Consider the following 23,219-nt stretch of genomic DNA (forward strand, 5'->3'; position numbering starts at 1 on the left):
GGGCTCCGGCGGTGAGCCCACATCAGTCGTGACATGTCAGCTGTTTTGTACAGCTGACATGTGCGCCCAATAGCGGCGGGTGTTATCGTGATTCACCCGCCGCTATTAACCTGTTAAATGCCGCTGTCAAACGCTGACAGCGGCATTTAACTACCGCTTCTGGCCGAGCTTGAGACCTCTATGGTTACTGATGCCGGCCTGCTGTGAGCGCCACCTTGTGGTCGGCGTTCATAGCAAGCCTGCATTTCACCTACATAGCAGCGATCTGATGATCGCTGCTATGTAGCTGAGCCGATTGAGTGGTGCCAGCTTCTAGCCTCCCGTGGAGGCTTTTGAAGCATGGCAAAAGTAAAAAAAAAAAAAAAAAAAAAGTTTTTAAAAATGGTAAAAATAAAAAAATATAAAAGTTTAAATCTCCCCCCTTTCGCCCCATCCAAAATAAAACAACAACAAATCAAACCTACACATATTTGGTATCGTCGTGTTCAGAATCGCCCGATCTATAAATTAAAAAAAAAAAAAAAGCATTAACCTGATCGCTAAACAACGTAGCGAGAAAAAAATTTGAAACGTCAGAATTACGTTTTTTTGGTCGCCGCGACATTGCATTAAAATACAATAACGGGCGATCAAAAGAACGTATCTGCACAAAAGTGGTATCCTTAAAAACATCAGCTCGGTACACAAAAAATAAGCTCTCACCCGACCCCAGATCACGAAATGGAGACGCTACTGGTATCGGAAAATGGAGCTTTTTTTTTTTTTTAAGTAAAGTTCTGAATTTTTTTCACCACTTAGATAAAAATAACCTAGACATGTTAGGTGTCTATGAACTCGTACTGAACTGGAAAATCATAATTTCAGGTCAGTTTCAACATTTAGTGAACCTAGCCAAAAAGCCAAACAAAAAACAAGTGTGGCATTGATCTTTTTTTGCAATTTCACCACACTTGGAATTTTTTCCCGTTTTCTAGTACAAGACATGGTAAAAACAATGGTGTCGTTCAAAAGTACAACTCGTCCTATAAAAAATAAGCCGTCACATGACCATATTGACGGAAAAATAAAAAAGTTATGGCTCTTGGAAGGAGGGGAGCGAAAAATGAAAACGCAAAAACGAAAAGGGGCCGCGGCGTGAAGGGGTTCAATGAGGTGTGTCCAAACTTTTGGTCTGTACTCTGTCTGGAAGGAGGAGTGCAAATATACAATGCTACAGAAGTGTAATTGTGAAATGTATATCATCATGGGACTACAGATTTAAATAAAAATGTCTTTCATTTTTTTTTTCTGTAGATTACATCTGATATGTATGAAGCAGACCTTGAAAAAGCCTTAATGCTAAGCAAGCTGGAATACGAAGAGCTGAAAAAGGTACGTTATATTTATGTATGTGGGATATTGTAGAACAGCAAGAAACGCACAATGGCAGAGCTCTGACTTTAGGATCTCAAGGGGTGGGGGGCAAGTTATTTAGGAAATGGTTCAACCACAAAATATTATGCCCCGTTTTTGATTTTAGGATAATGACGGTAGAGAAAATGTATCACCTCAGTCAAAAAGAACAAATAAAAAGGATAAACGGAAGAACCAACAAGGAAAGGAGAAGCCTCTTACAGTGTCTCTCAAAGACTTCCAGGCAGAAGGTGAGCTTCTTGCTCTAATGTACATCTACTATAGTGTTGTTACTGGAAATGTAATGTGACTGAGTGCAGGTATGAAGTAAGAGAAAACAATACACACAATGGGGGCGATTCCTTAAGGGTATGTTCACACGTTCAGGATTTCCATCCTTTTTTTTTCCTGACTGTTTTTTAAAAAACTGCAGCTCTTGGCAGAAAACGCAGGTCCTTTTTTTGGTCCTTTTTTGGTCCGTTTTTGATGCGTTTTTTGATGCGTTTTTTGATGCGTTTTTTTGATGCAGTTTTCTAGCCAGAGTCTGTGTGTTTTCTAGGAATTTTTTTAGGGTTAAAATGGCTGAAAATACCCTAACCCTACCCCTAACCCTACCCCTACCCCTACCCCTAACCCTACCCCTACCCCTAACCCTACCCCTAACCCTACCCCTACCCCTAACCCTACCCCTACCCCTAACCCTAACCCTAACCCTACCCCTAACCCTACCCCTACCCCTATTCTAACCTTAGTGAAAAAAAAAAAAAAAAATTCTTTATTTTTTTTATTGTCCCTACCTATGGGGGTGACAAAGGGGGGGGGGTGTCATTTACTATTTTTTTATTTTGATCACTGAGATAGGTTATATCTCAGTGATCAAAATGCACTTTGGAACGAATCTACCGGCCGGCAGATTCGGCGGGCGCACTGCGCATGCGCCCGCCATTTTGCAAGATGGCGGCGCCCAGGGAGAAGACGGCCGGACGGACACCGGGACGCCGGGTGAGTATAAGGGGGGGAGATTAGGGCACGGGGGGGGCATCAGAGCACTGGGGGGGGGCATCGGAGCACGGGGGGGCGGGATCGGAACACGGGGGGGGCAGCCACACTCCGCCCACGCACTTCCGCCCGCTCCCCGCACTTCCTGCTGCAGCGGTTCTGCACATCAAACCGCAGTAAAACCCGCAGATATATTTTTGATCTGCGGGTTTTACTGCGGTTTGGACCTCACAATGGAGGTCTATGGGTGCAGAACCGCTGCGGCTCCGGAAAAAGAATTGACATGCTCCTTCTTTTTTCCGGGAGCTATTCAGCGCGTCTTTTTTTTTACAATTTCCGGACCATGTGCACAGTGTGTCCTGTTTTCCATAGGGTACAGTGTACTGTACCCTGCATGGAAAACAGCTGCGGAACCGCAGCGGCAAAACCGCCGCGGTTCCGCGGTAAAAAACGCACTGTGTGAACATGGCCTAAGAAAGATGTAGGGCATCTGTGTTAATGAAGTACTCACTGTAGTGCACTGACACGATTCATTAAAAAGAATCTGTCAGTAGGATCAGCCCTCCTAAGACGTCTATATGGGCATGTAGGCTATAGGAAGCTGAATAAAATGATATCTCGATATCTGCGATCCGATGAATGGTTTCTGGGAATTCCACGTTTATCTTAGATATGTAAATGAGCTGTTAACCCCTCTGTGACCTTAGACGTACTATCCCGTCGAGGTGCCCTGGGCTTATCTGACCCTGGACGGGATAGTACGTCATAGCCGATCGGCCGCGCTCACGGGGGGAGCGCAGCCGATCGCGGCCGGGTGTCAGCTGCTTATTGCAGCTGACATCCGGCACTATGTGCCAGGAGCGGTCACGGACCGCCCCCGGCACATTAACCCCTGGCACACCGCGATCAAACATGATCGCGATGTGCCGGCGGTGCAGGGAAGCACCGCGCAGGGAGGGGGCTCCCTGCGGGCTTCCCTGAGCCCCCCGCAGCAACGCGATGTGATCGCGTTGCTGCGAGGGTCTCACCTCCCTCTTCTCCCTCCAGCCCCGGATCCAAGATGGCCGCGGATCCGGGTCCTGCAGGGAGCGAGGTGGCTTCACAGAGCCTGCTCAGAGCAGGCACTGTGAAGGCTGCAGCGCTGCATGTCAGATCAGTGATCTGACAGAGTGCTGTGCAAACTGTCAGATCACTGATCTGTGATGTCCCCCCCTGGGACAAAGTAAAAAAGTAAAAAAAAAAATTTCCAAATGTGTAAAAAAAAAAAAAATAAAAAAAAATATTCCAAAATAATGAAAAAAAAAAAAAATATTATTCCCATAAATACATTTCTTCATCTAAATAAAAAAAACAACCCAATAAAAGTACACATATTTAGTATCGCCGCGTCCGTAACGACCCGACCTATAAAACTGTCCCACTAGTTAACCCCTTCAGTAAACACCGTAAGAAAAAAAAAAAAGAGGCAAAAAACAACGCTTTATTATCATACCGCCGAACAAAAAGTGGAATATCACGCGATCAAAAGGACAGATATAAATAACCATGGTACCGCTGAAAGCGTCATATTGTCCCGCAAAAAACGAGCCGCCATACAGCATCATCAGCAAAAAAATAAAAAAGTTATAGTCCTGAGAATAAAGCGATGCAAAAATAATTATTATATAAACTGATTTATCAATTTTACCAAACGCGGAACGGTATAAACGCCTCCCCCAATAGAAATTCATGAATAGCTGGTTTTTGGTCATTCTTCCTCACAAAAATCGGAATAAAAAGCGATCAAAAAATGTCACGTGCCCGAAAATGTTTTCAGTAAAAACGTCAACTCGTCCCGCAAAAAACAAGACCTCACATGACTCTGTGGACTAAAATATGGAAAAATTATAGCTCTCAAAATGTGGTATTGCAAAAAATATTTTTTGCAATAAAAAGCGTCTTTCAGTGTGTGACGGCTGCCAATCATAAAAATCCGCTAAAAAACTCGCTATAAAAGTAAATCAAACCCCCCTTCATCACCCCCTTAGTTAGGGAAAAATAAAAAAAAATGTATTTATTTCCATTTTCCCATTAGGGCTAGGGTTAGGGCTAGGGTTAGGGCTAGGGTTAGGGCTAGGGTTAGGGCTAGGGCTAGGGTTAGGGCTAGGGTTAGGGCTAGGGTTAGGGCTAGGGTTAGGGCTAGGATTAGGGCTAGGGCTAGGGTTGGGGCTACAGTTAATGTTGGGGCTAAAGTTAGGGCTAGGGTTTAGATTACATTTACAGTTGGGAATAGGGTTGGGATTAGGGTTAGGGGTGTGTCAGGGTTAGAGGTGTGGTTAGGGTTACCGTTGGAATTAGGGTTAGGGGTGTGTTTAGATTAGGGTTTCAGTTATAATTGGGGGGTTTCCACTGTTTCGGCACATCAGGGGCTCTCCAAACACGACATGGCGTCCGATCTCAATTCCAGCCAATTCTGCGTTGAAAAAGTAAAACAGTGCTCCTTCCCTTCCGAGCTCTCCCGTGTTCCCAAACAGGGGTTTACCCTCACATATGGGGTATCAGCGTACTCAGGACAAATTGGACAACAACTTTTGTGGACCAATTTCTCCTGTTACCCTTGGGAAAATACAAAACTGGGGGCTAAAAATAATTTTTGTGGGAAAACAAAAACATTTTTTATTTTCACGGCTCTGCGTTATAAACTGTAGTGAAACACTTGGGGGTTCAAAGTTCTCACAACACATCTAGATAAGTTCATTGAGGGGTCTAGTTTCCAATATGGGGTCACTTGTGGGGGGTTTCTACTGTTTAGGTACATTAGGGGCTCTGCAAACGCAATGTGACGCCTGCAGACCAATCCATCTAAGTCTGCATTCCAAATGATGCTCCTTCCCTTCCGAGCCCTCCCATGCGCCCAAACGGTGGTTCCCCCCCACATATCAGGTATCAGCGTACTCAGGACAAATTGGACAACAACATTTAGGGTCCAATTTCTCCTGCTAACCTTGGAAAAATACAAAACTGGGGGCTAAAATATAATTTTTGTGGAAAAAAAATATTTTTTTATTTGCACGGCTCTGCGTTATAAACTGTAGTGAAATACTTGGGGGTTCAAAGCTCTCACAACACATCAAGATGAGATCCTTAGGGGGTCTACTTTCCAAAATGGTGTCACTTGTGGGGGGTTTCTACTGTTTAGGTACATTAGGGGCTCTGCAAACGCAATGTGACGCCTGCAGACCATTCCATATAAGTCTGCATTCCAAATGGCGCTCCTTCCCTTCCGAGCCCTCCCATGTGTCCAAACGGTGGTTCCCCCTCACATATGGGGTATCAGCGTACTCAGGACAAATTGGACAACAACTGTTGGGGTCCAATTTCTCCTGTTACCCTACGGAAAATACAAAACTGGGGGCTAAAAAATAATTTTTGTGGGAAAAAAATTTTGTTTTATTTTTATGGCTCTGCATTATAAACTTCTGTGAAGCCCTTGGTGGGTCAAAGTGCTCACCACACATCCAGATAAGTTCCTTAGGGGGTCTACTTTCCAAAATGGTGTCACTTGTGTGGGGTTTCAATGTTTAGGCACATCAGTGGCTCTCCAAACGCAACATGGCGTCCCATCTCAATTCCTGTCAATTTTGCATTGAAAAGTCAAACGGCGCTCCTTCCCTTCCGAGCTCTCCCATGCGCCCAAACAGTGGTTTACTGCCACATATGGGGTATCAGCGTACTCAGGACAAATTGGACAACAACTTTTGAGGTCCAATTTCTTCTCTTACCCTTGGAAAAATAAAAAATTGGGGGCAAAAATATAATTTTTGTGAAAAAATATGATTTTTTTATTTTTACGGTTCTGCATTATAAACTTCTGTGAAGCACTTGGTGGGTCAAAGTGCTCACCACACATCCAGATAAGTTCCTTAGGGGGTCTACTTTCCAAAATGGTGTCACTTGTGGGGGGTTTCAATGTTTAGGCACATCAGTGGCTCTCCAAACGCAACATGGCGTCCCATCTCAATTCCTGTCAATTTTGCATTGAAAAGTCAAACGGCGCTCCTTCCCTTCCGAGCTCTCCCATGCGCCCAAACAGTGGTTTACTGCCACATATGGGGTATCAGCGTACTCAGGACATATTGGACAACAACTTTTGGGGTCCATTTTCTCCTGTTACCCTTGGTAAAATAAAACAAATTGGAGCTGAAGTAAATTTTTTGTGTAAAAAAGTTAAATGTTCATTTTTATTTAAACATTCCAAAAATTCCTATTAAACACCTGAAGGGTTAATAAACTTCTTGAATGTGGTTTTGAGCACCTTGAGGGGTGCAGTTTTTAGAATGGTGTCACACTTGGGCATTTTCTATCATATAGACCCCTCAAAATGACTTCAAATGAGACGTGGTCCCTAAAAAAAAAATGGTGTTGTAAAAATGAGAAATTGCTGGTCAACTTTTAACCCTTATAACTCCCTAACAAAAAAAAAATTTGGTTCCAAAATTATGCTGATGTAAAGGAGACATGTGGGAAATGTTACTTATTAAGTATTTTGTGTGACATATCTCTGTGATTTAATTGCATAAAAATTCAAAGTTTGAAAATTGCGAAATTTTCAAAATTTTCGCCAAATTTCCGTTTTTTTCACAAATAATCGCAGGTACTATCAAAGAAATTTTACCACTATCATGAAGTACAATATGTCACGAGAAAACAATGTCAGAATCACCAGGATCCGTTGAAGCGTTTCGGAGTTATAACCTCATAAAGGGACAGTGGTCAGAATTGTAAAAATTGGCCTGGTCATTGACGTGCAAATCACCCTTGGGGGTAAAGGGGTTAAGATCTATGTCTCAAATATAGATCCCCCTGAGAATCATATATAATGTATTATTGGTTTGTTTCTGTAAGTTTAACCGTTGTCGTTTTTTTGTGTGTTCATTTTTATTGATACCTCTTTAGGGAACATACAAGGTTTGATAGTTGTTTTTTTTTTTTTTTTCTTTTACTTAGCTTACCATATGGGTTAATTAATTTTATTTTTTCTTAGCGATAATTTTAGAGGCGATAATAGCAAATGTTTGTTTTGTTTTTTTCTTCATTTCTGAATTGAGAGAAGGTGATGCCAGGTTTAGTTTTTTCTAATAATTTTATAATTTACGGTATTTATTTATTTTTAAGTTTTCCAAAGAAATTGTGAATTTTTTGGTTTGCTTGTACTGTGTACTGTATTTCAAAACCACGATATTGCAGTATTTTAGAGGAGCTAATAATTTCCTTTAAAGCCCCGACTGAGATTTGTGGGAACAACGATGGGGGTCCTTGCAAGGAAACCCACTATCGCATTGTAAGCATGATAGAACTTTATAAATGCCACTTTCCGTGACGGACAATAGCTTCTAAATGTATATACCGCAGTGACTGTAGCTATCCCCAGTATTTCCAGTCAGAGGCACGTGTCATGTATGGCGGCTGCGCACCTCCTAAGCCCACGCTATACACCTGTACCCAGTGGAGGGTGTACATATACCGTTTATACTCATGTATAAGCCGACGCACCTAATTTTGCCTCGAAAAACAAGGAAAACTAATTGACTCGAGTATAAGCCGGATATGTCCCCTAATCCCTATTCTGGTATGCATGGTTGTTCATCCCCATCCTGGTATACATGGTTCCTCTTCCCCATCCTGGTATGCATAGTTCCTCATCCCATTGTGTGCATCTCTCCTTATTCCCATCCTTGTCTGCATGGCATCTTATTCCAATCCTTGTCTGCATGGCTCCTTATCCCCATCCTTGTATGTATGGCCCCCATGAGAAAAGCATGAAAAAAAATCCTACTTACCTTCCCTGTGCGCCCTCGCAGCATCTCTCCTGTGTCAGCAGCTCCTGCTGCCGAGCGATCACGTGTCCCCGCTCATTTAGGTGCAATGAATATTTATCTCTCTCCACGTCTATGGGAGTGGAGAGAGGCGATTATTCATTACCTTAATGAGCGGGCACCGTGATAGCCCGGCAGCTGCTTTGAAGCCGGCGACTGCTGCTGACACTGTGCGTGGCGCTATAAGAGAAATTAAATGAATATTAATTTCTTTTTAGCAGTGGGCACAGGCTTTAGCCACAGCAGCTGGCTTCTGCCTCCTATCTCCCTGCTCCGCTGTCCCCCCCATCTCCTGGGACAATGACTCGTGTATAAGCCGAAGGGGTCATTTTCAGCACAAAAAAATGTGCTTAAAACTCTGCTTATACACGAGTATATATGGTAAGTTCTCCATGATGATGGGTTTGATGATCTATGATAAAATAGCGGTCTGCCATTTATTCTGTTACTGATTTGTTATTACTTACTGATAGCGAGGGAAAGGTCCAATTAATAAAGATGTGTAAGGCTGGTTTCACATTTGCGGTTGTGTCTGCATCATTTCTGACACCTATATATCCGCATGCGTCTTGAGTACCTATCTTTAACATGTAGATGCAGGTTCATGCGTTTGCATGCGTTCGGCCGCGTTTGCTTACGTATGCGGTTTTTTTTTTCACAGTGTGTGGCGGGGCGCAGCTAATCCACCATGTTGGAATTTTTGAGGCATGCCCATGCGGATAAGTGCATTAAAAAAAGCATTACTGTCTATGGGAACGCATGCGTACGCATGTATTTGCGTCCGATGCACTTGAGTACTTCGGGCTGCGCATGTCCATGAACTGATTGACACACACCCATTGAGACATGCCCTCTTGAAAATATCAAATGCATGCGCATAAAAAGTGTAAAAGCATGTAAAAATGCTCTTCTTCTTGGAGCCTTCATTGGGGGACACAGGTAACCATGGGTGTATGCTGCTGTCGCTAGGAGGCTGACACTATGCAAATAAAGAAGTAGCTCCTCCCCGGCAGTATACACCCTCCGACAGGCAACTCAGTTTTTGCTTAGTGTCTGTAAGAGGCGGACCTGGATCTAACACCAGATCCGCATTTGTTTTTTCTTTCAGATTTGTGTGTTTATTAACCCTTTCTCTTTTTGTTTCAGATACTTCTTTTTGGGCTACAGGGTGCAGTTCTCTCACACTGATTCCCCACAGTAAGCGACCGAGAGAGCAGTGTGGTATCACCCACATCGCACCCTCTCGGATCCGCTGGGCAGGACTTCGATTCATGTCACCCTGGGGTGTTCATGTTCGCGATCGGTGGCCAGTCCTTGCCCTGTTCCCCCCCTCATCCCTCTCCTCGAAGTGGGCTGAGAGGAAGACGGTGGTCACTTCCAGTGTCCCCATCCCCCTGTTTAGGGGTTTACACCGTCTTCTGCGCTGGCTGAAATAGCGCGAGAAGGAGGACTTCATTCCAGGACCCTTTCCACGGTACGAGGACTCCTGGCGCATTCCTCATCCTCGGGTAAGGGGATCTTCAATCAACGATGCCCCTTCCCCCATCCTCACCTCTCCACTGGCGATGCCTCTTAGCAGGGACCACAGGACAGCGGCCCCTTTTTCCTGCACCGCACAAGTTAGCGCCACTAGCGCGGCAGGTCTCATACTGGAGTAAGCCCCCCCTTCATCTTTTCAAATTTTTCGGGCGCGCGTGTTTTTTTTTCTTCGGCAGGGTTTTTTTTTTCTGGCCCGGCCCGTCACGTGTCTGCCCCTCAGGAAGGTCCTTTGTCTCGGGATGAGTGCACCCCCCCTCCCCCGGAGTGGGCTGTTGCAATGTCTGTCAGTGTCTGACTTGACTAAAGTGTCCCAGTCCCTAGTCCAGGCACTTGAACGTATCCCACTTCTATCTAATGCCACCAGTGCCACGAACGCCTCACACGGCGATTCGTTCGCACCTGTGCAAGACCCTCACAGAGGCAGACTTGAGAAAAGATACAGAAAGAGGACCCTATCTAGATCCTCTTCCAGTTCACCGGACCACATCGGGATACCCCTCTCTGCCCGTTCCCCCTCCTCGCAGGCGGACGTCGGGTCTGACGTAACCTCTGTCGGAGTCTGACTCGGATGCAGATCAGACTTCCGGAACACAGGATATGGTGGATAGCCTTATTTCGGCTATAATTCAGACGCTTGAACTTAAGGAGGATGAGACAAACTCTCAGGACGTTTCCGTTGCATTTAAACGGATTAAACATCTCTCTAGAGTTTTTCCCAATCACAAGGAGTTCGACAACACTACGTCTACACACTGGGAAAACCCTGGTAAACGTTTCCCTGGCAGGAAACAGCTGGACGTTTTATACCCTTTTCACTCAGACCTTGTTAGCAAATGGTCCGAGTCTCCTAAGGTAGACCCGCCTGTGTCTAGATTATCCTCACAGACGGTTTTGTCTATTCCGGACTCAGCATCTCTTAAGGATCCCACGGACAGACAAATCGAGGCATTATCCAAATCGGCGTTTTAGGCTTCTGGAGCCTCCCTCTGTCCTAGTTTCGCCTCTTCATGAGTATCGAAAGCTGTGTCAGCCTGGGCCAAGACCCTGCGCAGAGGCATTTTGGCCTCTGCTCCTGCTGAGGAACTGTCTGATTTAGGCTACTTTCACACTAGCGTCGTGCACTGCACGTCGCTATGCGTCATTTTGTAGAAAAAACGCATCCTGCAAAAGTGCTTGCAGGATGCGTTTTTTCTCCATTGACTTGCATTAGCGTCGCATTGCGATGCTTTGCCACACGTCGCAACTGTCGTGCGACGGTTGTGCCGTGTTGTGGCGGACCGTCGGCTGCAAAAAACGTTACATGTAACGTTTTTTGCTGCCGACGGTCTGACATTTCCGACCGCACATGCGTGGCCGGAACTCCGCCCCCACCTCCCCGCACCTCACAATGGGGCAGCGGATGCGCTGGAAAAATGCACAACGGGGGCAGCGGATGCGGCGCATTCACTGCTAGCGTCGGTACGTCGGCCCGACGCACTGCGACGGGCCGAGTACGACGCTAATGTGAAAGTAGCCTTAGCGGATCAGATTTCTCTTGCGGGTAAATACCTCATGAATGCCTCCCTGGATGCGGCGGCCTGCTTGGCGAGGGCTAACAGTAACATTGTTGGCCATTCACCGGGTTCTTTGGCTTAAAGCGTGGAACGCAGATCCTGCTTCTAAAAAATCCTTCACTGGTCTGCCCTTCCAGGGCTCCAGACTCTTCGGCACACAGCTGGAGCAAATGATCTCGGACGCTACGGGTGGTAAGTGTACCTCCTTACTCCAGTCCAAGCCTAAATGTCCCTTCAACAAGAGGGGCCCGCAGTCCTTTTGTCCCTTTCGGTCCTTTACCTTCTCAGGAAACCCCACTCAGGACCGGTCTTCCTCACAAGGAGACCGGAGGAAGCCTTCCTTCAGGCCTCCCCCGGACTGGAGAGCTAAGAGCCACTCCTCAAAACCACCTGGACCTCGTGGCCACAGATTTTCTAATAAATGACGGGCCGCCCCCACCTGGAGATCCTTCCAGGGTGGGAGGCCGGCTTCTGTTCTCAGAAGTTTGGCTATCGGTAGTTGACGACGCCTGGGTCAGGGAGATCGTCACCTAAGGCTACAAGATAGAATTTTCTTCGCCCCCAGGAAGACGTTTCTTTCTCTCTCGCCCTCCCAAACAGTCCTCCCTTCTCCCAGGGCTTCTCCAGGCCATTGATTCGCTCCTCGCCTTAGGAGCCATAGTTCCGGTTCCTTATCGCGAGCGGTTTTCGGGTTTTTACTCAAACCTGTTCGTGGTACCAAAAAAGGACGGCGCTCTCTGTCCAATTTTGGATCTCAAGCGGTTAAACCGTCATCTCCGGATTCGACACTTCAGAATGGAATCACTACGCTCGGTGGTCGCGTCTATGGAACCGAAAGAATTTCTGTGTTCGTGGACATTCGGGATGCGTACAGCATTAGAGGTTCCTCCGGTTCGCGATCCAAGAACTTCATTACCAGTTCACGGCTCTCCTTTTCGGTCTGGCGTCTGCTCCCAGGGTCTTTACGAAGGTCATGGCAGCGGTCATGGCCATTCTGCGTTCAAAGGGGATTCTTGTAATCCCATACCTCGACGACCTCTTGATCAAGGGTTCGTCTCGTCGGGATTGCAGACACGCTTATTCGCCTCGGCTGGATAATCAACTATCAGAAGTCCTCCTTGATTCCAACCCAACGGCTGGAGTTCCTGGGCATGGAATTCGACACCTCTCAGGCTCAGGTCTTCCTCCCCAAGGAGAAGTTCCTTTCTCTTCGTCGGGGTGTCAGAGCATTAAAGGGCCCGAACCCTCTGCCCCTCCGCCTCGCCATGAGGGTTCTGGGGAAAATGGTCGCTTCCATGGAAGTGGTTCCCTATGCTCAGTTCCACTCGTGTCCCCTCCAGCTGGCCCTTCTGACTACCTGCGACAGGAACCCACTTTCCCTGGACCGCCCGCTTCGCCTCTCTTCCAAGGTGAAGCAGTCTCTCTCTTGGTGGACGCTATCCACCTCCATTCTGCGCGGGAGGTCATTTCTCCCCCCGCTGGCAGGTCGTCACCACCGACGCCAGCCTCCAGGGTTGGGGAGCGGTCTTTCTCCACCTCACGGCCCAGGGCCGCTGGACTGCTCAAGAGGCGCGTCTTCCTATCAACCTCTTGGAAATCAGAGCCATCTTCCTAGCCCTCAGACGCATTCAGTCGGACAACACCACAGCCGTGGCTTACATAAACCATCAGGGAGGGACTCGCAGCAGACAAGTCATGACGGAAGTGGCAAAAATTCTGCGTTGGGCGGAGAGCCACGTTCCCTCTATATCAGCCGTCCACATCCCAGGGGTGGACAATTGGGAAGCCGACTTTCTAAGTCGCCAAGGCTTCATGGCGGGCGAGTGGTCTCTCCTCCCCTGAATCTTCAGCCAGATTTGTCAGCGGTGGGGCGTTCCAGACGTCGAATTAATGGCCTCCCGGGCAAACCACAAGGTTCCCCAGTACGTTTCCAGATCTCGGGATCCGATGGCTGTCGGATGCGACGCTCTCGTGATCTCATGGGCCCAGTTCCAGATGCCTTATCTGTTCCCACCCCTCCCCTTGATCCTAAGGGTCGTAAAAAAGATCAAGACAGAAGGGGTCCTGGTACTCTTGGTAGCTCCAGATTGGCCTCGCAGGGCCTGGTATGCGGAGCTAGTGAACAAGCTATCGGACGATCCTTGGAGACTTCGGATCGTCCGGATCTTCTTTCACAGGGGCCCCTCTTCCACCCGAATTCTCGATCTCTAGATTTAATGGTATGGCCGTTGAGGCCGCGGTCCTGAAGTACGCAGGTTTTTCTCACAGCATCATCCAGACTATGATAAAAGCGAGAAAACCGGCTTCCTTGCACATCTACCATAGATGTTGGAAGGCCTTTTTCCGATGGTGTGAGGACAACAGTCTTTTTCCTATGTTTTTTTCCCTTCCATCCCTTCTCGGTTTTCTTCAAGCGGGTCTTGATTCGGGACTTTCCCTGAGCACCTTGAAGGGTCAGATTTCCGCTCTGTCCATCCTTTTTCAAAGAGACCTGGCCTCCCTTCCACAGGTGAGGACCTTTATTCAAGGGGTTGCTCATATAGCTCCCCCTTATCATCCTCCTATCGAGCCTTGGGATCTCAACCTCGTGTTAGACGCCCTCCAGCGTGCGCCTTTTGAACCGATTCGGGACATCTTTCTCTCTTCTATCTTGGAAGGTGGCCTTCTTGGTCGCCATCACCTCGATTTAGGGGAGTGTCGGAGCTGGCAGCATTGTCCTGTCGTTCTCCCTTTCTTATCCTGCACCAGGACAAAGTGGTTCTTCGACCAGTTCCTTCCTTTCTACCAAAGGTAGTTTCGGCCTTTCACATCAATAAGGACATCGTCCTCCCTTCCTTGTGCCCTTCACCGCTTCATCCTTTGGAGAAATCTCTTCACAAGTTGGATGTGGTCAGGGCTATCTGGATTTATCTTTCCAGAACCTCTTCCTTTCGTCAGGCCGATCCTCTGTTCATCGTCTCGGAAGGGCGTCGAAAGGGGCTCCCCGCCTCCAAGTCCACAATTGCTCGTTTGATCCGTTCGGCGGTTCTGGAGGCATACCGTGTCCAAAACAAACGGCCTCCTTCGGGGGTGAAGGCTCACTCTACCCGGGCTGTGGGAGATTCCTGGGCAGTTCGTCACCAAGCGTCGGCCTCGCAGGTTTGCACGGCCGCAACGTGGTCATCCATTCACACCTTTGTAAAATTCTACAAGGTGCATACTCAGGCTTCTGCAGATGCGAGCCTGGGTAGGAGGATACTGCAGGCGGCGGTTTCTCATCGGCCGACCTAGTTCTCTATTCTTATTATCCCGCCCTAGGGACTGCTTTTGGACGTCCCATGGTTACCTGTGTCCCCCAATGAAGCGAGAAAGAAAGAGGGATTTTTGGTTCTTACCGTAAAATCTTTCTTGGAGCCTTCATTGGGGGACACAGCACCCTCCCTTTAATCTGTACCGTGTTGGCCAACGTGTCGTTGTTGTGGGTTGGTACATAGGTTGAGTTTAATTTTACTTGTTCCTACTACTGCTTTTACACCAACTGAGTTGCCTGGTGCCTGTCTGAGGGTGTATACTGCTGGGGAGGAGCTATTTCTTCTTTATTTGCATAGTGTCAGCCTCCTAGCGACAGCAGCATACACCCATGGTTACCTGTGTCCCCCAATGAAGGCTCCAAGAAAGAGATTTTACGGTAAGTTGCCGCCATGTGTAAGCTGATGCGGATAAAAAGCGCTGCATTATGCGTTTTTGCATGTGGTTGCGGATGATATGCTGCGGACTCAACCGCAAATGTGAACCTAGCCTTAGATACTAATACATCAGATGAACTTTCCTTGGTAGTTTGACATTCATCCTGTTTTGTTTGTTTGCTTCCAGAACAGTCTGTGAAAAAGCTTGAGGTAAGTGTATAATCTTTCCTTACTATCTCCCTACTCGGAGCAGAGCATTCTGTACCAGATTTTGCTGCATAATTTGTATTCATTTTTTTCACAATTGTTAATTCTTCTGCATCGTTTCCCCCTTTGAGTATCATAGGTTTTTATTGTACGTTTTCTATTAACATCAATAGACAGAGGCTGAGCCCACTCAAACAGCAGGTGCTGGCTGTGTTGTACAGAGGGCAACCTAACCTCTTGATGTCATTGTCAATCCTCATACCAGCATTTAGGAGGAAAGGAAAAGGGGAGTAGGAGCATAGGAACTTAGAAATTAGCTTTTTAGTAGATTAGAAACCATGCAATAGACTATTGTGTAGGTGTCAAGTGATCGCAGGTTCATGTCACTTAATGGTACTACTAAGAAAGGTAAATATATATAAAAATATTTTTTTGTTTTAAATATGAAAGAAAAAAATCAAGATTTAAATCGCTATTTTTTTTCTCCCAATTCTAATAATAACGTTTTTATTTTTATTGAGTATAGATATTTCACAACCTTTAACAGATCAAAGGGGAGTCGAAATCTAAAAATACTTTTTTTTTTTTTTTTTTTTTTTAATTTAAATTTGAATAACAAATATTTTCCCTATAACAGGAATGCTGAAAAGGACAAAAAAATAAAATGGTATTTTTTTTCCCCTGTAATGTCACAAAAACTGAAGTTGTCATATGAAACCCATAATTGTACCAATAAAAACTACAGCTCTACTAGAACTCTATAAACCAAAGAATTAAAATCTTCTGGTTCTCAGGAAATGGCGATTTGAAGCCAATGTTTTTGTTTTTCTTTGAGTAGTAAAACAAAAAAGATATATATTTATTTGTGATAACCATTACCTTACCCATGCATAAAACCAAGTTACTAGGTCATTTTTACCACAATGTAAACGTAAAAATAACAAAATATACCTATTTTTTTTTTCAATTCCACCCCACTTGGATCTTTTCTTTTTCATTGCATTATATTGTGAAATGAATATACAGTAATTCATCAAACCCCTCACTATCCAAACAAAACCGTCATACATAATTATGGTGATGAAAACATAACGTATATACTTGAGTATAAACCGAGACCCCTAATTTTGCCACAAAAAAACTGGGAAAACTTAATGACTCGAGTATAAGCCTAGGGTGGTAAATGCAGCAGCTACTGGTAAATTTAAAAAATAAAAATAGATACCAGTAAAACTGATTGAGACATCAGTAGGTTAAGTGTTTTTAAATATCAATATTGAATCAGGAGCCCCATATAATGCTCCATGCAAAATACACCCCATATAATGCTCCATAAAGTTTATGATGGGCCACATACGATGTTTCATACAAAAATATGCCCCATATAATGCTGCACAAAGGTTGATTATGGCCCCATAAGATGCTCCATAGACATATTTGCCCCATATAATGCTGCACAAAGGTTGATTATGGCCCCATAAGATGCTTCATAGAATAATATGCCCCATATGCTGCTGCATTTAAAAAAAAAAAAAAAAAAAAAGACATACTCTCCTCTTGTCCTGAGCAGATGGGGACACCGGCACTTGCAATATTCCCCTGTCCCCGACCACCGCCGGGTGCCGCTGTGTCTTCCGGCTCTCTGCAGTGACTGTTCAGGCAGAGGGCACGCACTAACCACGTCATCGCGACCTCTGACCTGAACATCACAGCCAGAGGACGTGGAAGACGGAGCCCGGCAGTGGAGTGGGGACAGGTGAATATCTCTATGCTCACCCTCCTGGCGCGGTCCCTGGCAGCTTCTCCAATGCGATGGTCTTTTCGGCGCCGGCAGCTTGTTCCGGTGTTCAGCGGTCACTGGTACCGCTCATTAAAGTAATGAATATGCGCTCCACCGCTATGGGAGTGGTGTCGCGTCCATATTCATTACTTTAATAAGGGGTACCACGTGACCGCTGAACAGTCTCTGGTGCCAGCAGCTTGTTGCTATCTCATCGGAGAAGCTGCCGGGGACCGCGCCAGGAGGGTGAGTATAATGTGACGGCTGCCTCTCCCTCTCCCCCGCCGACCCCTGGGACAATGACTCGAGTATAAGTTGAGAGGGGCACTTTCAGCCTAAAAATATGGGCTGAAAATCTCGGCTTATACTCGAGTATATACGGTAAATACATTTTAGGCTATGTGCGCACATTGAGTATTTGATTGCAGATATTTCTGCAGCTCTAGGAATTTGTTTGCGGAAAAAACGTGCATTTTTGGTGTGTTGTTGCATGTGTTTGAGTTTTTGTACAGCAATAATTACTTTTTGGATCTAAATATATTTGGAAAAAAAAAATTTTGGGGTGTAATTTCGTTGTTCAACACTTCTTTTTCATGCTCATTTGCTCCATCTCAGGCTAAAAATGCCAGCCCTCAGCTGCCCCAGAAATGGCATTTCGTGTTGAAAGCGCCAATTCTGGCACTTAGCCCAGGCTCTTCTTGGTTAGCTGGTGCAGACGCATCTGGGTAATGGGTTTAGGGGTTGGTGTCAACAGCTGTCACTGACACCAAGCCCTAGGTTTAGTAATGAAGAGGTGTCGCCCACAGTTAAGCAAAAACACACACTATAGAATCGTAGCATGCTGTTATTGCCCTCGTGTATTGGATGAGACTTGCCAATGCAAGTCAATGGGTGCAAGAAAAAAATCACCCATCACTTGGACCATGCGAGTGTCAGCGTTTTTTTTATTTTTTATTTAACACATCCTATGTATCTGCTGTGTATGGTAAAATCACAGCTTGACCTGAGAAAAGATATATCCACATAGAATAGATATAAAGATGTCAGTGACATATATAATTAGTACAGTGCGTGTTCAACTTGCTGTACATGTATTTAATTAATAAATGACGAGTGATTGCGCACTCTTTGGGCGCGCGCAGTGATTACTAACCACGCAATGGGGTGTAACCGCCCAGTAGACTGACCTCGCAATGAGGTGTACCCACGCACCAGATTGACGTAGGTGCAGACTAATGGCAAACATACCTGGTGTACCTCTCCTGCCACTCCTACCTTGTGTATGAAAAGATCTATAGTTAATACTGTTTGGGTAGAGCTAACCGATAGCGCTATCCATGAAGAAAGTGAACGGGTAGAGCTATCCCATAGCCCTATTCCTAAAGGAAATGAACGGGTGGAGCTATCCAATAGCGCTATGCCTCAATGTTCCTGAGCGTAAGCTATTTCACATGGTTGAACGCACTTGGGATCTGCCCTCAAGGGAATTCTTCACTGTCCAAGACATAAATCTGGGCAAACTTTGACAGGACAGGCTAAATTTTTGCCATTCTCTTTGGTAGCTGAGACACGTGATCACCCGACGGCTGCAGGAAGCCGGTGGCTGCGGCTGACACTGTTCTCACTACAAAAGAGTAATGAATACTCACTGCCATCCACGCATATAGTCCTGGTGTGCAGAGCAGGGAGTATTCCGGCTGCTGTCCTCGGCTTGTAAGCAGCGCATGACGTCACTGTCATGCGCTGCTTACAAACATAAAGTAGCTGCTGGCATCGGAACAGGAAGCTACGAGGGAGCGCAGGAAGGTAAGTGTAATGTTTTTTTTTTTTTTATGTTTTTCTTATGAGGCCAATCATGCCAGGATAAGGATGGGGTCCTTGCATACCAGGATGGGAACCAGTCATACCAGGATAGGGATGAAGGGAACCAGTCATACCAGAATAGGGATGAAGTGGTCCATTCCTACCAGGATAGGGATGAGGGGGACCATTCCTACCAGGATAGGGATGAGGGGGACCATTCCTACCAGGATAGGGATGAGGGGGACCATTCCTACCAGGGTAGGGATGAGGGGGACCATTCCTACCAGGGTAGGGATGAGGGGGACCATTCCTACCAGGATAGAGATGAGGGGGCCATTCCTACCAGGATAGGGATGAGGAGAGGCGCTAATGTACACCAGGATGGGGATGAGAGGTGCCATATATATATCAGGATAGGGGATATTAACCCCTTCACCCCCGGAGCTTTTTTCCGCTTTTTCATTTTCGTTTTTTGCTCCCCTCCTTCCCAGAGCCATAACTTTTTTATTTTTCCGTCAATATGGCCATGTGAGGGCTTATTTTTTGCGGGACGAGATGTACTTTTGAACGATACCATTGATTTTACCATGCCATGTAACAGAAAACGGGAAAAAAATTCCAAGTGTGATGAAATTGCAAAAAAAGTGCAATCTCACACTTGTTTTTTGTTTGGCTTTTTTGCTAGGTTCACTAAATGCTAAAACTAACCTGCCATTATGATTCTCCAGGTCATTACGAGTTCATAGACACCAAACATGTCTAGGTTATTTTTTATCTAAGTGGTGAAAAAAATTTCCAAATTTTGCTAAAAAAAAAAAAATTGCGCGATTTTCCGATACCCATAGCGTCTCCAATTTTCGTGATCTGGGGTCAGGTGAGGGCTTATTTTTTGCGTGCCGAGCTGGAGTTTTTAATGATACCATTTTGGTGTAGATACGTTCTTTTGATCGCCCGTTATTGCATTTTAATGCAATGTCGCGGCGACCAAAAAAACGTAATTTTGGCGTTTTGATTTTTTTTCTCGCTACGTCATTTAGCGGTCAGGTTAATCCTTTGTTTTTATTGATCGGGCGATTCTGAACGCGGCGATACCAAATATGTGTATGTTTGATTTTTTTTTTAATTGTTTTATTTTGGTTGGGGCGAAAGGGGGGTGATTTGAACTTTTATATATTTTTTATTTTTTTTGTATTTTTAATCACTTTTTTTTTTTAATTTTAGCATGCTTCAATAGCCTCCATGGGAGGCTAGAAGCATGCATAACTCGATCGGCTCTGCTACATAGAGGTGAAGCACAGATCACCTCTATGTAGCAGAAATGCAGGGTTGCTTTGAACGCCGACCACAGGGTGGCGCTCAAAGCAATCGGCCATCAACAACCATAGAGGTCTCAAGGAGACCTCTGGTTGTTATGGCGATGCACTGCTGACCCCCGATCATGTGACGGGGGTCCGCAGTGCGAGCACTTCCGGCCGCGCGGCCGGGTGCGCTAGGTAAATGCCGCTGTCAGCGCTTGACGGCGGCATTTAACTAGTTAATGAGCGCGGGCGGATCGCGATTCCGCTCGCGCTCATTGCGCGCACATGTCAGCTGTACAAAACAGCTGACATGTCGCGGCTTTGAGGTGGGCTCACCGCCGGAGCCCACCTCAAAGCAGGGGATCTGCCAGCTGACGTACTATTCCGTCAGCTGGCAGAAAGGGGTTAAGTACAGAATTGACCACATTTTTTGCTTCAATTTTGTTTTCTAATTTCCTCCTCCAAAACCTAGGTGCGTCTTATGGTCCAAAAAAAGGGGTGTAGGATGAGTATGTACTGTGTATTTCTTTATCGCTTCATTGGGGGACACAGATAACCATGGGTGTATGCTGCTGTCGCTAAAAGACTGACACTATGCTCCCAAAAAAAGAAATAAAGGAATATGGCTCCTCCTCAGCAGTATACACCCACCGAGTGGCACAAAGGAGTAGTGGTTTCCTTTTTTTTTTTTTTTTTGCTTAGTGTCCGCCTCCTAGCGCGACCGCAGCATACACCCATGGTTACCCAATGTCCCCAATGAAGGTTGCAAGAAAGGTTTTACAGTGAGTACCAAAAGTCCCTCTTTTTTTTAATTTTTATGTCTTTATTAACTTTTTTATTTTGCACATAAGCGCCGGCTAATGACTACACCTATCAGCAGCCGCCTGCTCCCACTGTAATCGGTGACAGTAGGTGTTGGCTGATGGGAGTGGTAGTCTCTCATCTGCTGGTGACCTGCGGTATGCTTTTTACCGTGAGTCACACTGACAGCATTACCCCGCAGCGCTCTGACCGACAGTAACAATCTACCAATGGTAACATTGCCGCCGATCAGAAGCGCCGCGCTGGTGTTTCTTGCGCTGTCAGACAGATGACAGCGTGAGAAACACCATAGGAAGTACATAAAAATGCAAGCAAAAACTCAGCAAATCCGCAAACCTATTTATACCTGCGTTTTTGCTACGTATTTGACTGACTCAATTGAAATCAATGGGTGAAAAATGCTGCACAAAGAATTGACATGCTACGAATTTAAAGCAGCACAAATTCGGAAAGGAAAATTACTGATCATGTGCACAGCACTATAGGATTCTCATTGACTTTGCTGGCGTAAGGATTCCTTAGCGTATTTGGGCCAATGCCATATGGAAAAAAACGCTGCAAAAATGCAGTGTGCTCTCAGCCTTATGGTTCTTGGAAGACAGAAAAAAAAACTCGAAATGAAAGGAGCTGTAGTGCAAGTGACCCCTGTTTTTTGTGATAAGTGGGGTTGCTACACCACCGATCATAGATTGATCATCGATCCTGGGAATAGGTGATAAATGTTGTTCTTGACCAACTCATTAGAGATCAGCATAACATTCCCATTTTCAAGTTTACCCATTTCTATTTTCTTTTGGTTAGTTCTAATCCTGTCCTATGGCTCAGTGAATAAAAATATGTTTTACTCTGTGTTCCCGGCTTATTTTTATTAGTAACGTTCACTGTGAGCTTTGTATTGAAAAACATGTAATGACAATTTCTAGGAAACTATTTCTGTATCTTTTCCAGGAAATTATTACCTTGGTAAACATGCAAATACTGAGTTTTAAAACAATTTTATCTCTTTGTACATACAGTATTGTCAAAAAATGTAGGCAGGTGTGGAAAAAATGCTGCAGAGTAAGATTGCTTCCACAAATAGAAGTGTTATTAGTTTGCATTTTGTTAGTTAAGAAACAAAGTGAATGAACAAATGAAAAATCTAAATAAAATCAATATTTTGGTGTGACCACACTTTGCCATCAACACATCAATTCTATGGACAATTGTACACAGCTTTTGGAGAAATTTGGCAGGAAGGTTTTTCCTAACATCATGGAGAACTAACCACAGATCTTCTGTGGATGTAGGCTTGGCAAATCCTTCTGTCTTTTCATGTAATCCCAGACAGACTCGATGATAATGAGATACCATCAAGGACATATCCGGCCCCAACTCTATTTTGCAGCAGGACAATGACCCGAAACATACAGCCAATGTTATCACAAGGAGTCCTAAAAGTAATGATATGACCCCACCCCACCACCCCCCAGAGCCCTGATCCCATCATAATCAAATCTATCTGGGATTATATGAAGAGAAATAAAGATTTGTGCAAATCTAAATCCACAGATCTGTGGTTAGTTTTCCAGGATGTTTGGAACAACTTCCCTGCTGACTTCTTCAAAAACTGTGCACATAAAAGAAATGATGCTGTCTTGAAGGCAAAGGGTGGTCACACCAAATAATGATGTGATTTAGATTTCTCTTTTGGTCACTGACTTTGCATTTTGTTAATGCATAATAAACTACTTACACTTCTATTTCTGAAAGCATTCTTACTCTGCAGTATTTTTCTCACAGCTGCCTAAATTTTTTGCACAGTAATGTGTGTGAATAAATATGCGGTTATATGTTTTATAACATTCTATTCACTTTTTTTTTTATTTTCATTCTACCGTAATTGTCCAGGAGATAAAATCCTCCCTGATGTTACCCCATGACCGTGGCTTTTTCAATAAACTGGAAGATGACATGACCAAAATACTACTTAAAGAAAAAAGAAAAGAACAAAACTCTGTTCCTGAAGTATTGGAAAGTTCTGTATCCTCTGATTCCTGTACGGTAAGCGAGAAGATCATCCAGACCCAAACAAATGTCATTAAACAGTGATAGACTTCTTTTTTTTTTTTTTTTTTTTAGAATGTTCTCATTGTGTTTTGGCTATGTCAGAAGTATTGCCCGATGTGTAACACTGACTTATGTCACTGTAAAGCCATATGTTGACATATGATGGCTATTGGCTACAATGTTTTAAAAAAAACCACAAAAGATATAAATTTATCAAAAATTTCAAGTCATCGAATAGACTGATTCGTAAGAGGAAA

At 45.0% G+C, this 23,219-nt stretch overlaps 1 protein-coding gene across 1 annotated transcript in view; it reads left to right on the forward strand.

Moving 5' to 3' along the window:
* The window catches only part of GKAP1 (G kinase anchoring protein 1), a 60,887-nt gene that overhangs the window by 31,371 nt on the left and 6,297 nt on the right, over positions 1 to 23,219 (forward strand). Inside the window, exons 5-8 of the mRNA XM_069762734.1 lie at positions 1,294 to 1,371; positions 1,520 to 1,643; positions 15,191 to 15,213; positions 22,804 to 22,956. Of these exons, the coding sequence (XP_069618835.1) occupies positions 1,294 to 1,371; positions 1,520 to 1,643; positions 15,191 to 15,213; positions 22,804 to 22,956 (378 nt within the window). The remainder of the gene's footprint in view (positions 1 to 1,293; positions 1,372 to 1,519; positions 1,644 to 15,190; positions 15,214 to 22,803; positions 22,957 to 23,219) is intronic.

This window comes from Ranitomeya imitator, chromosome 1, assembly GCF_032444005.1.
Source record: "Ranitomeya imitator isolate aRanImi1 chromosome 1, aRanImi1.pri, whole genome shotgun sequence".
Lineage (NCBI taxonomy): Eukaryota > Metazoa > Chordata > Amphibia > Anura > Dendrobatidae > Ranitomeya > Ranitomeya imitator.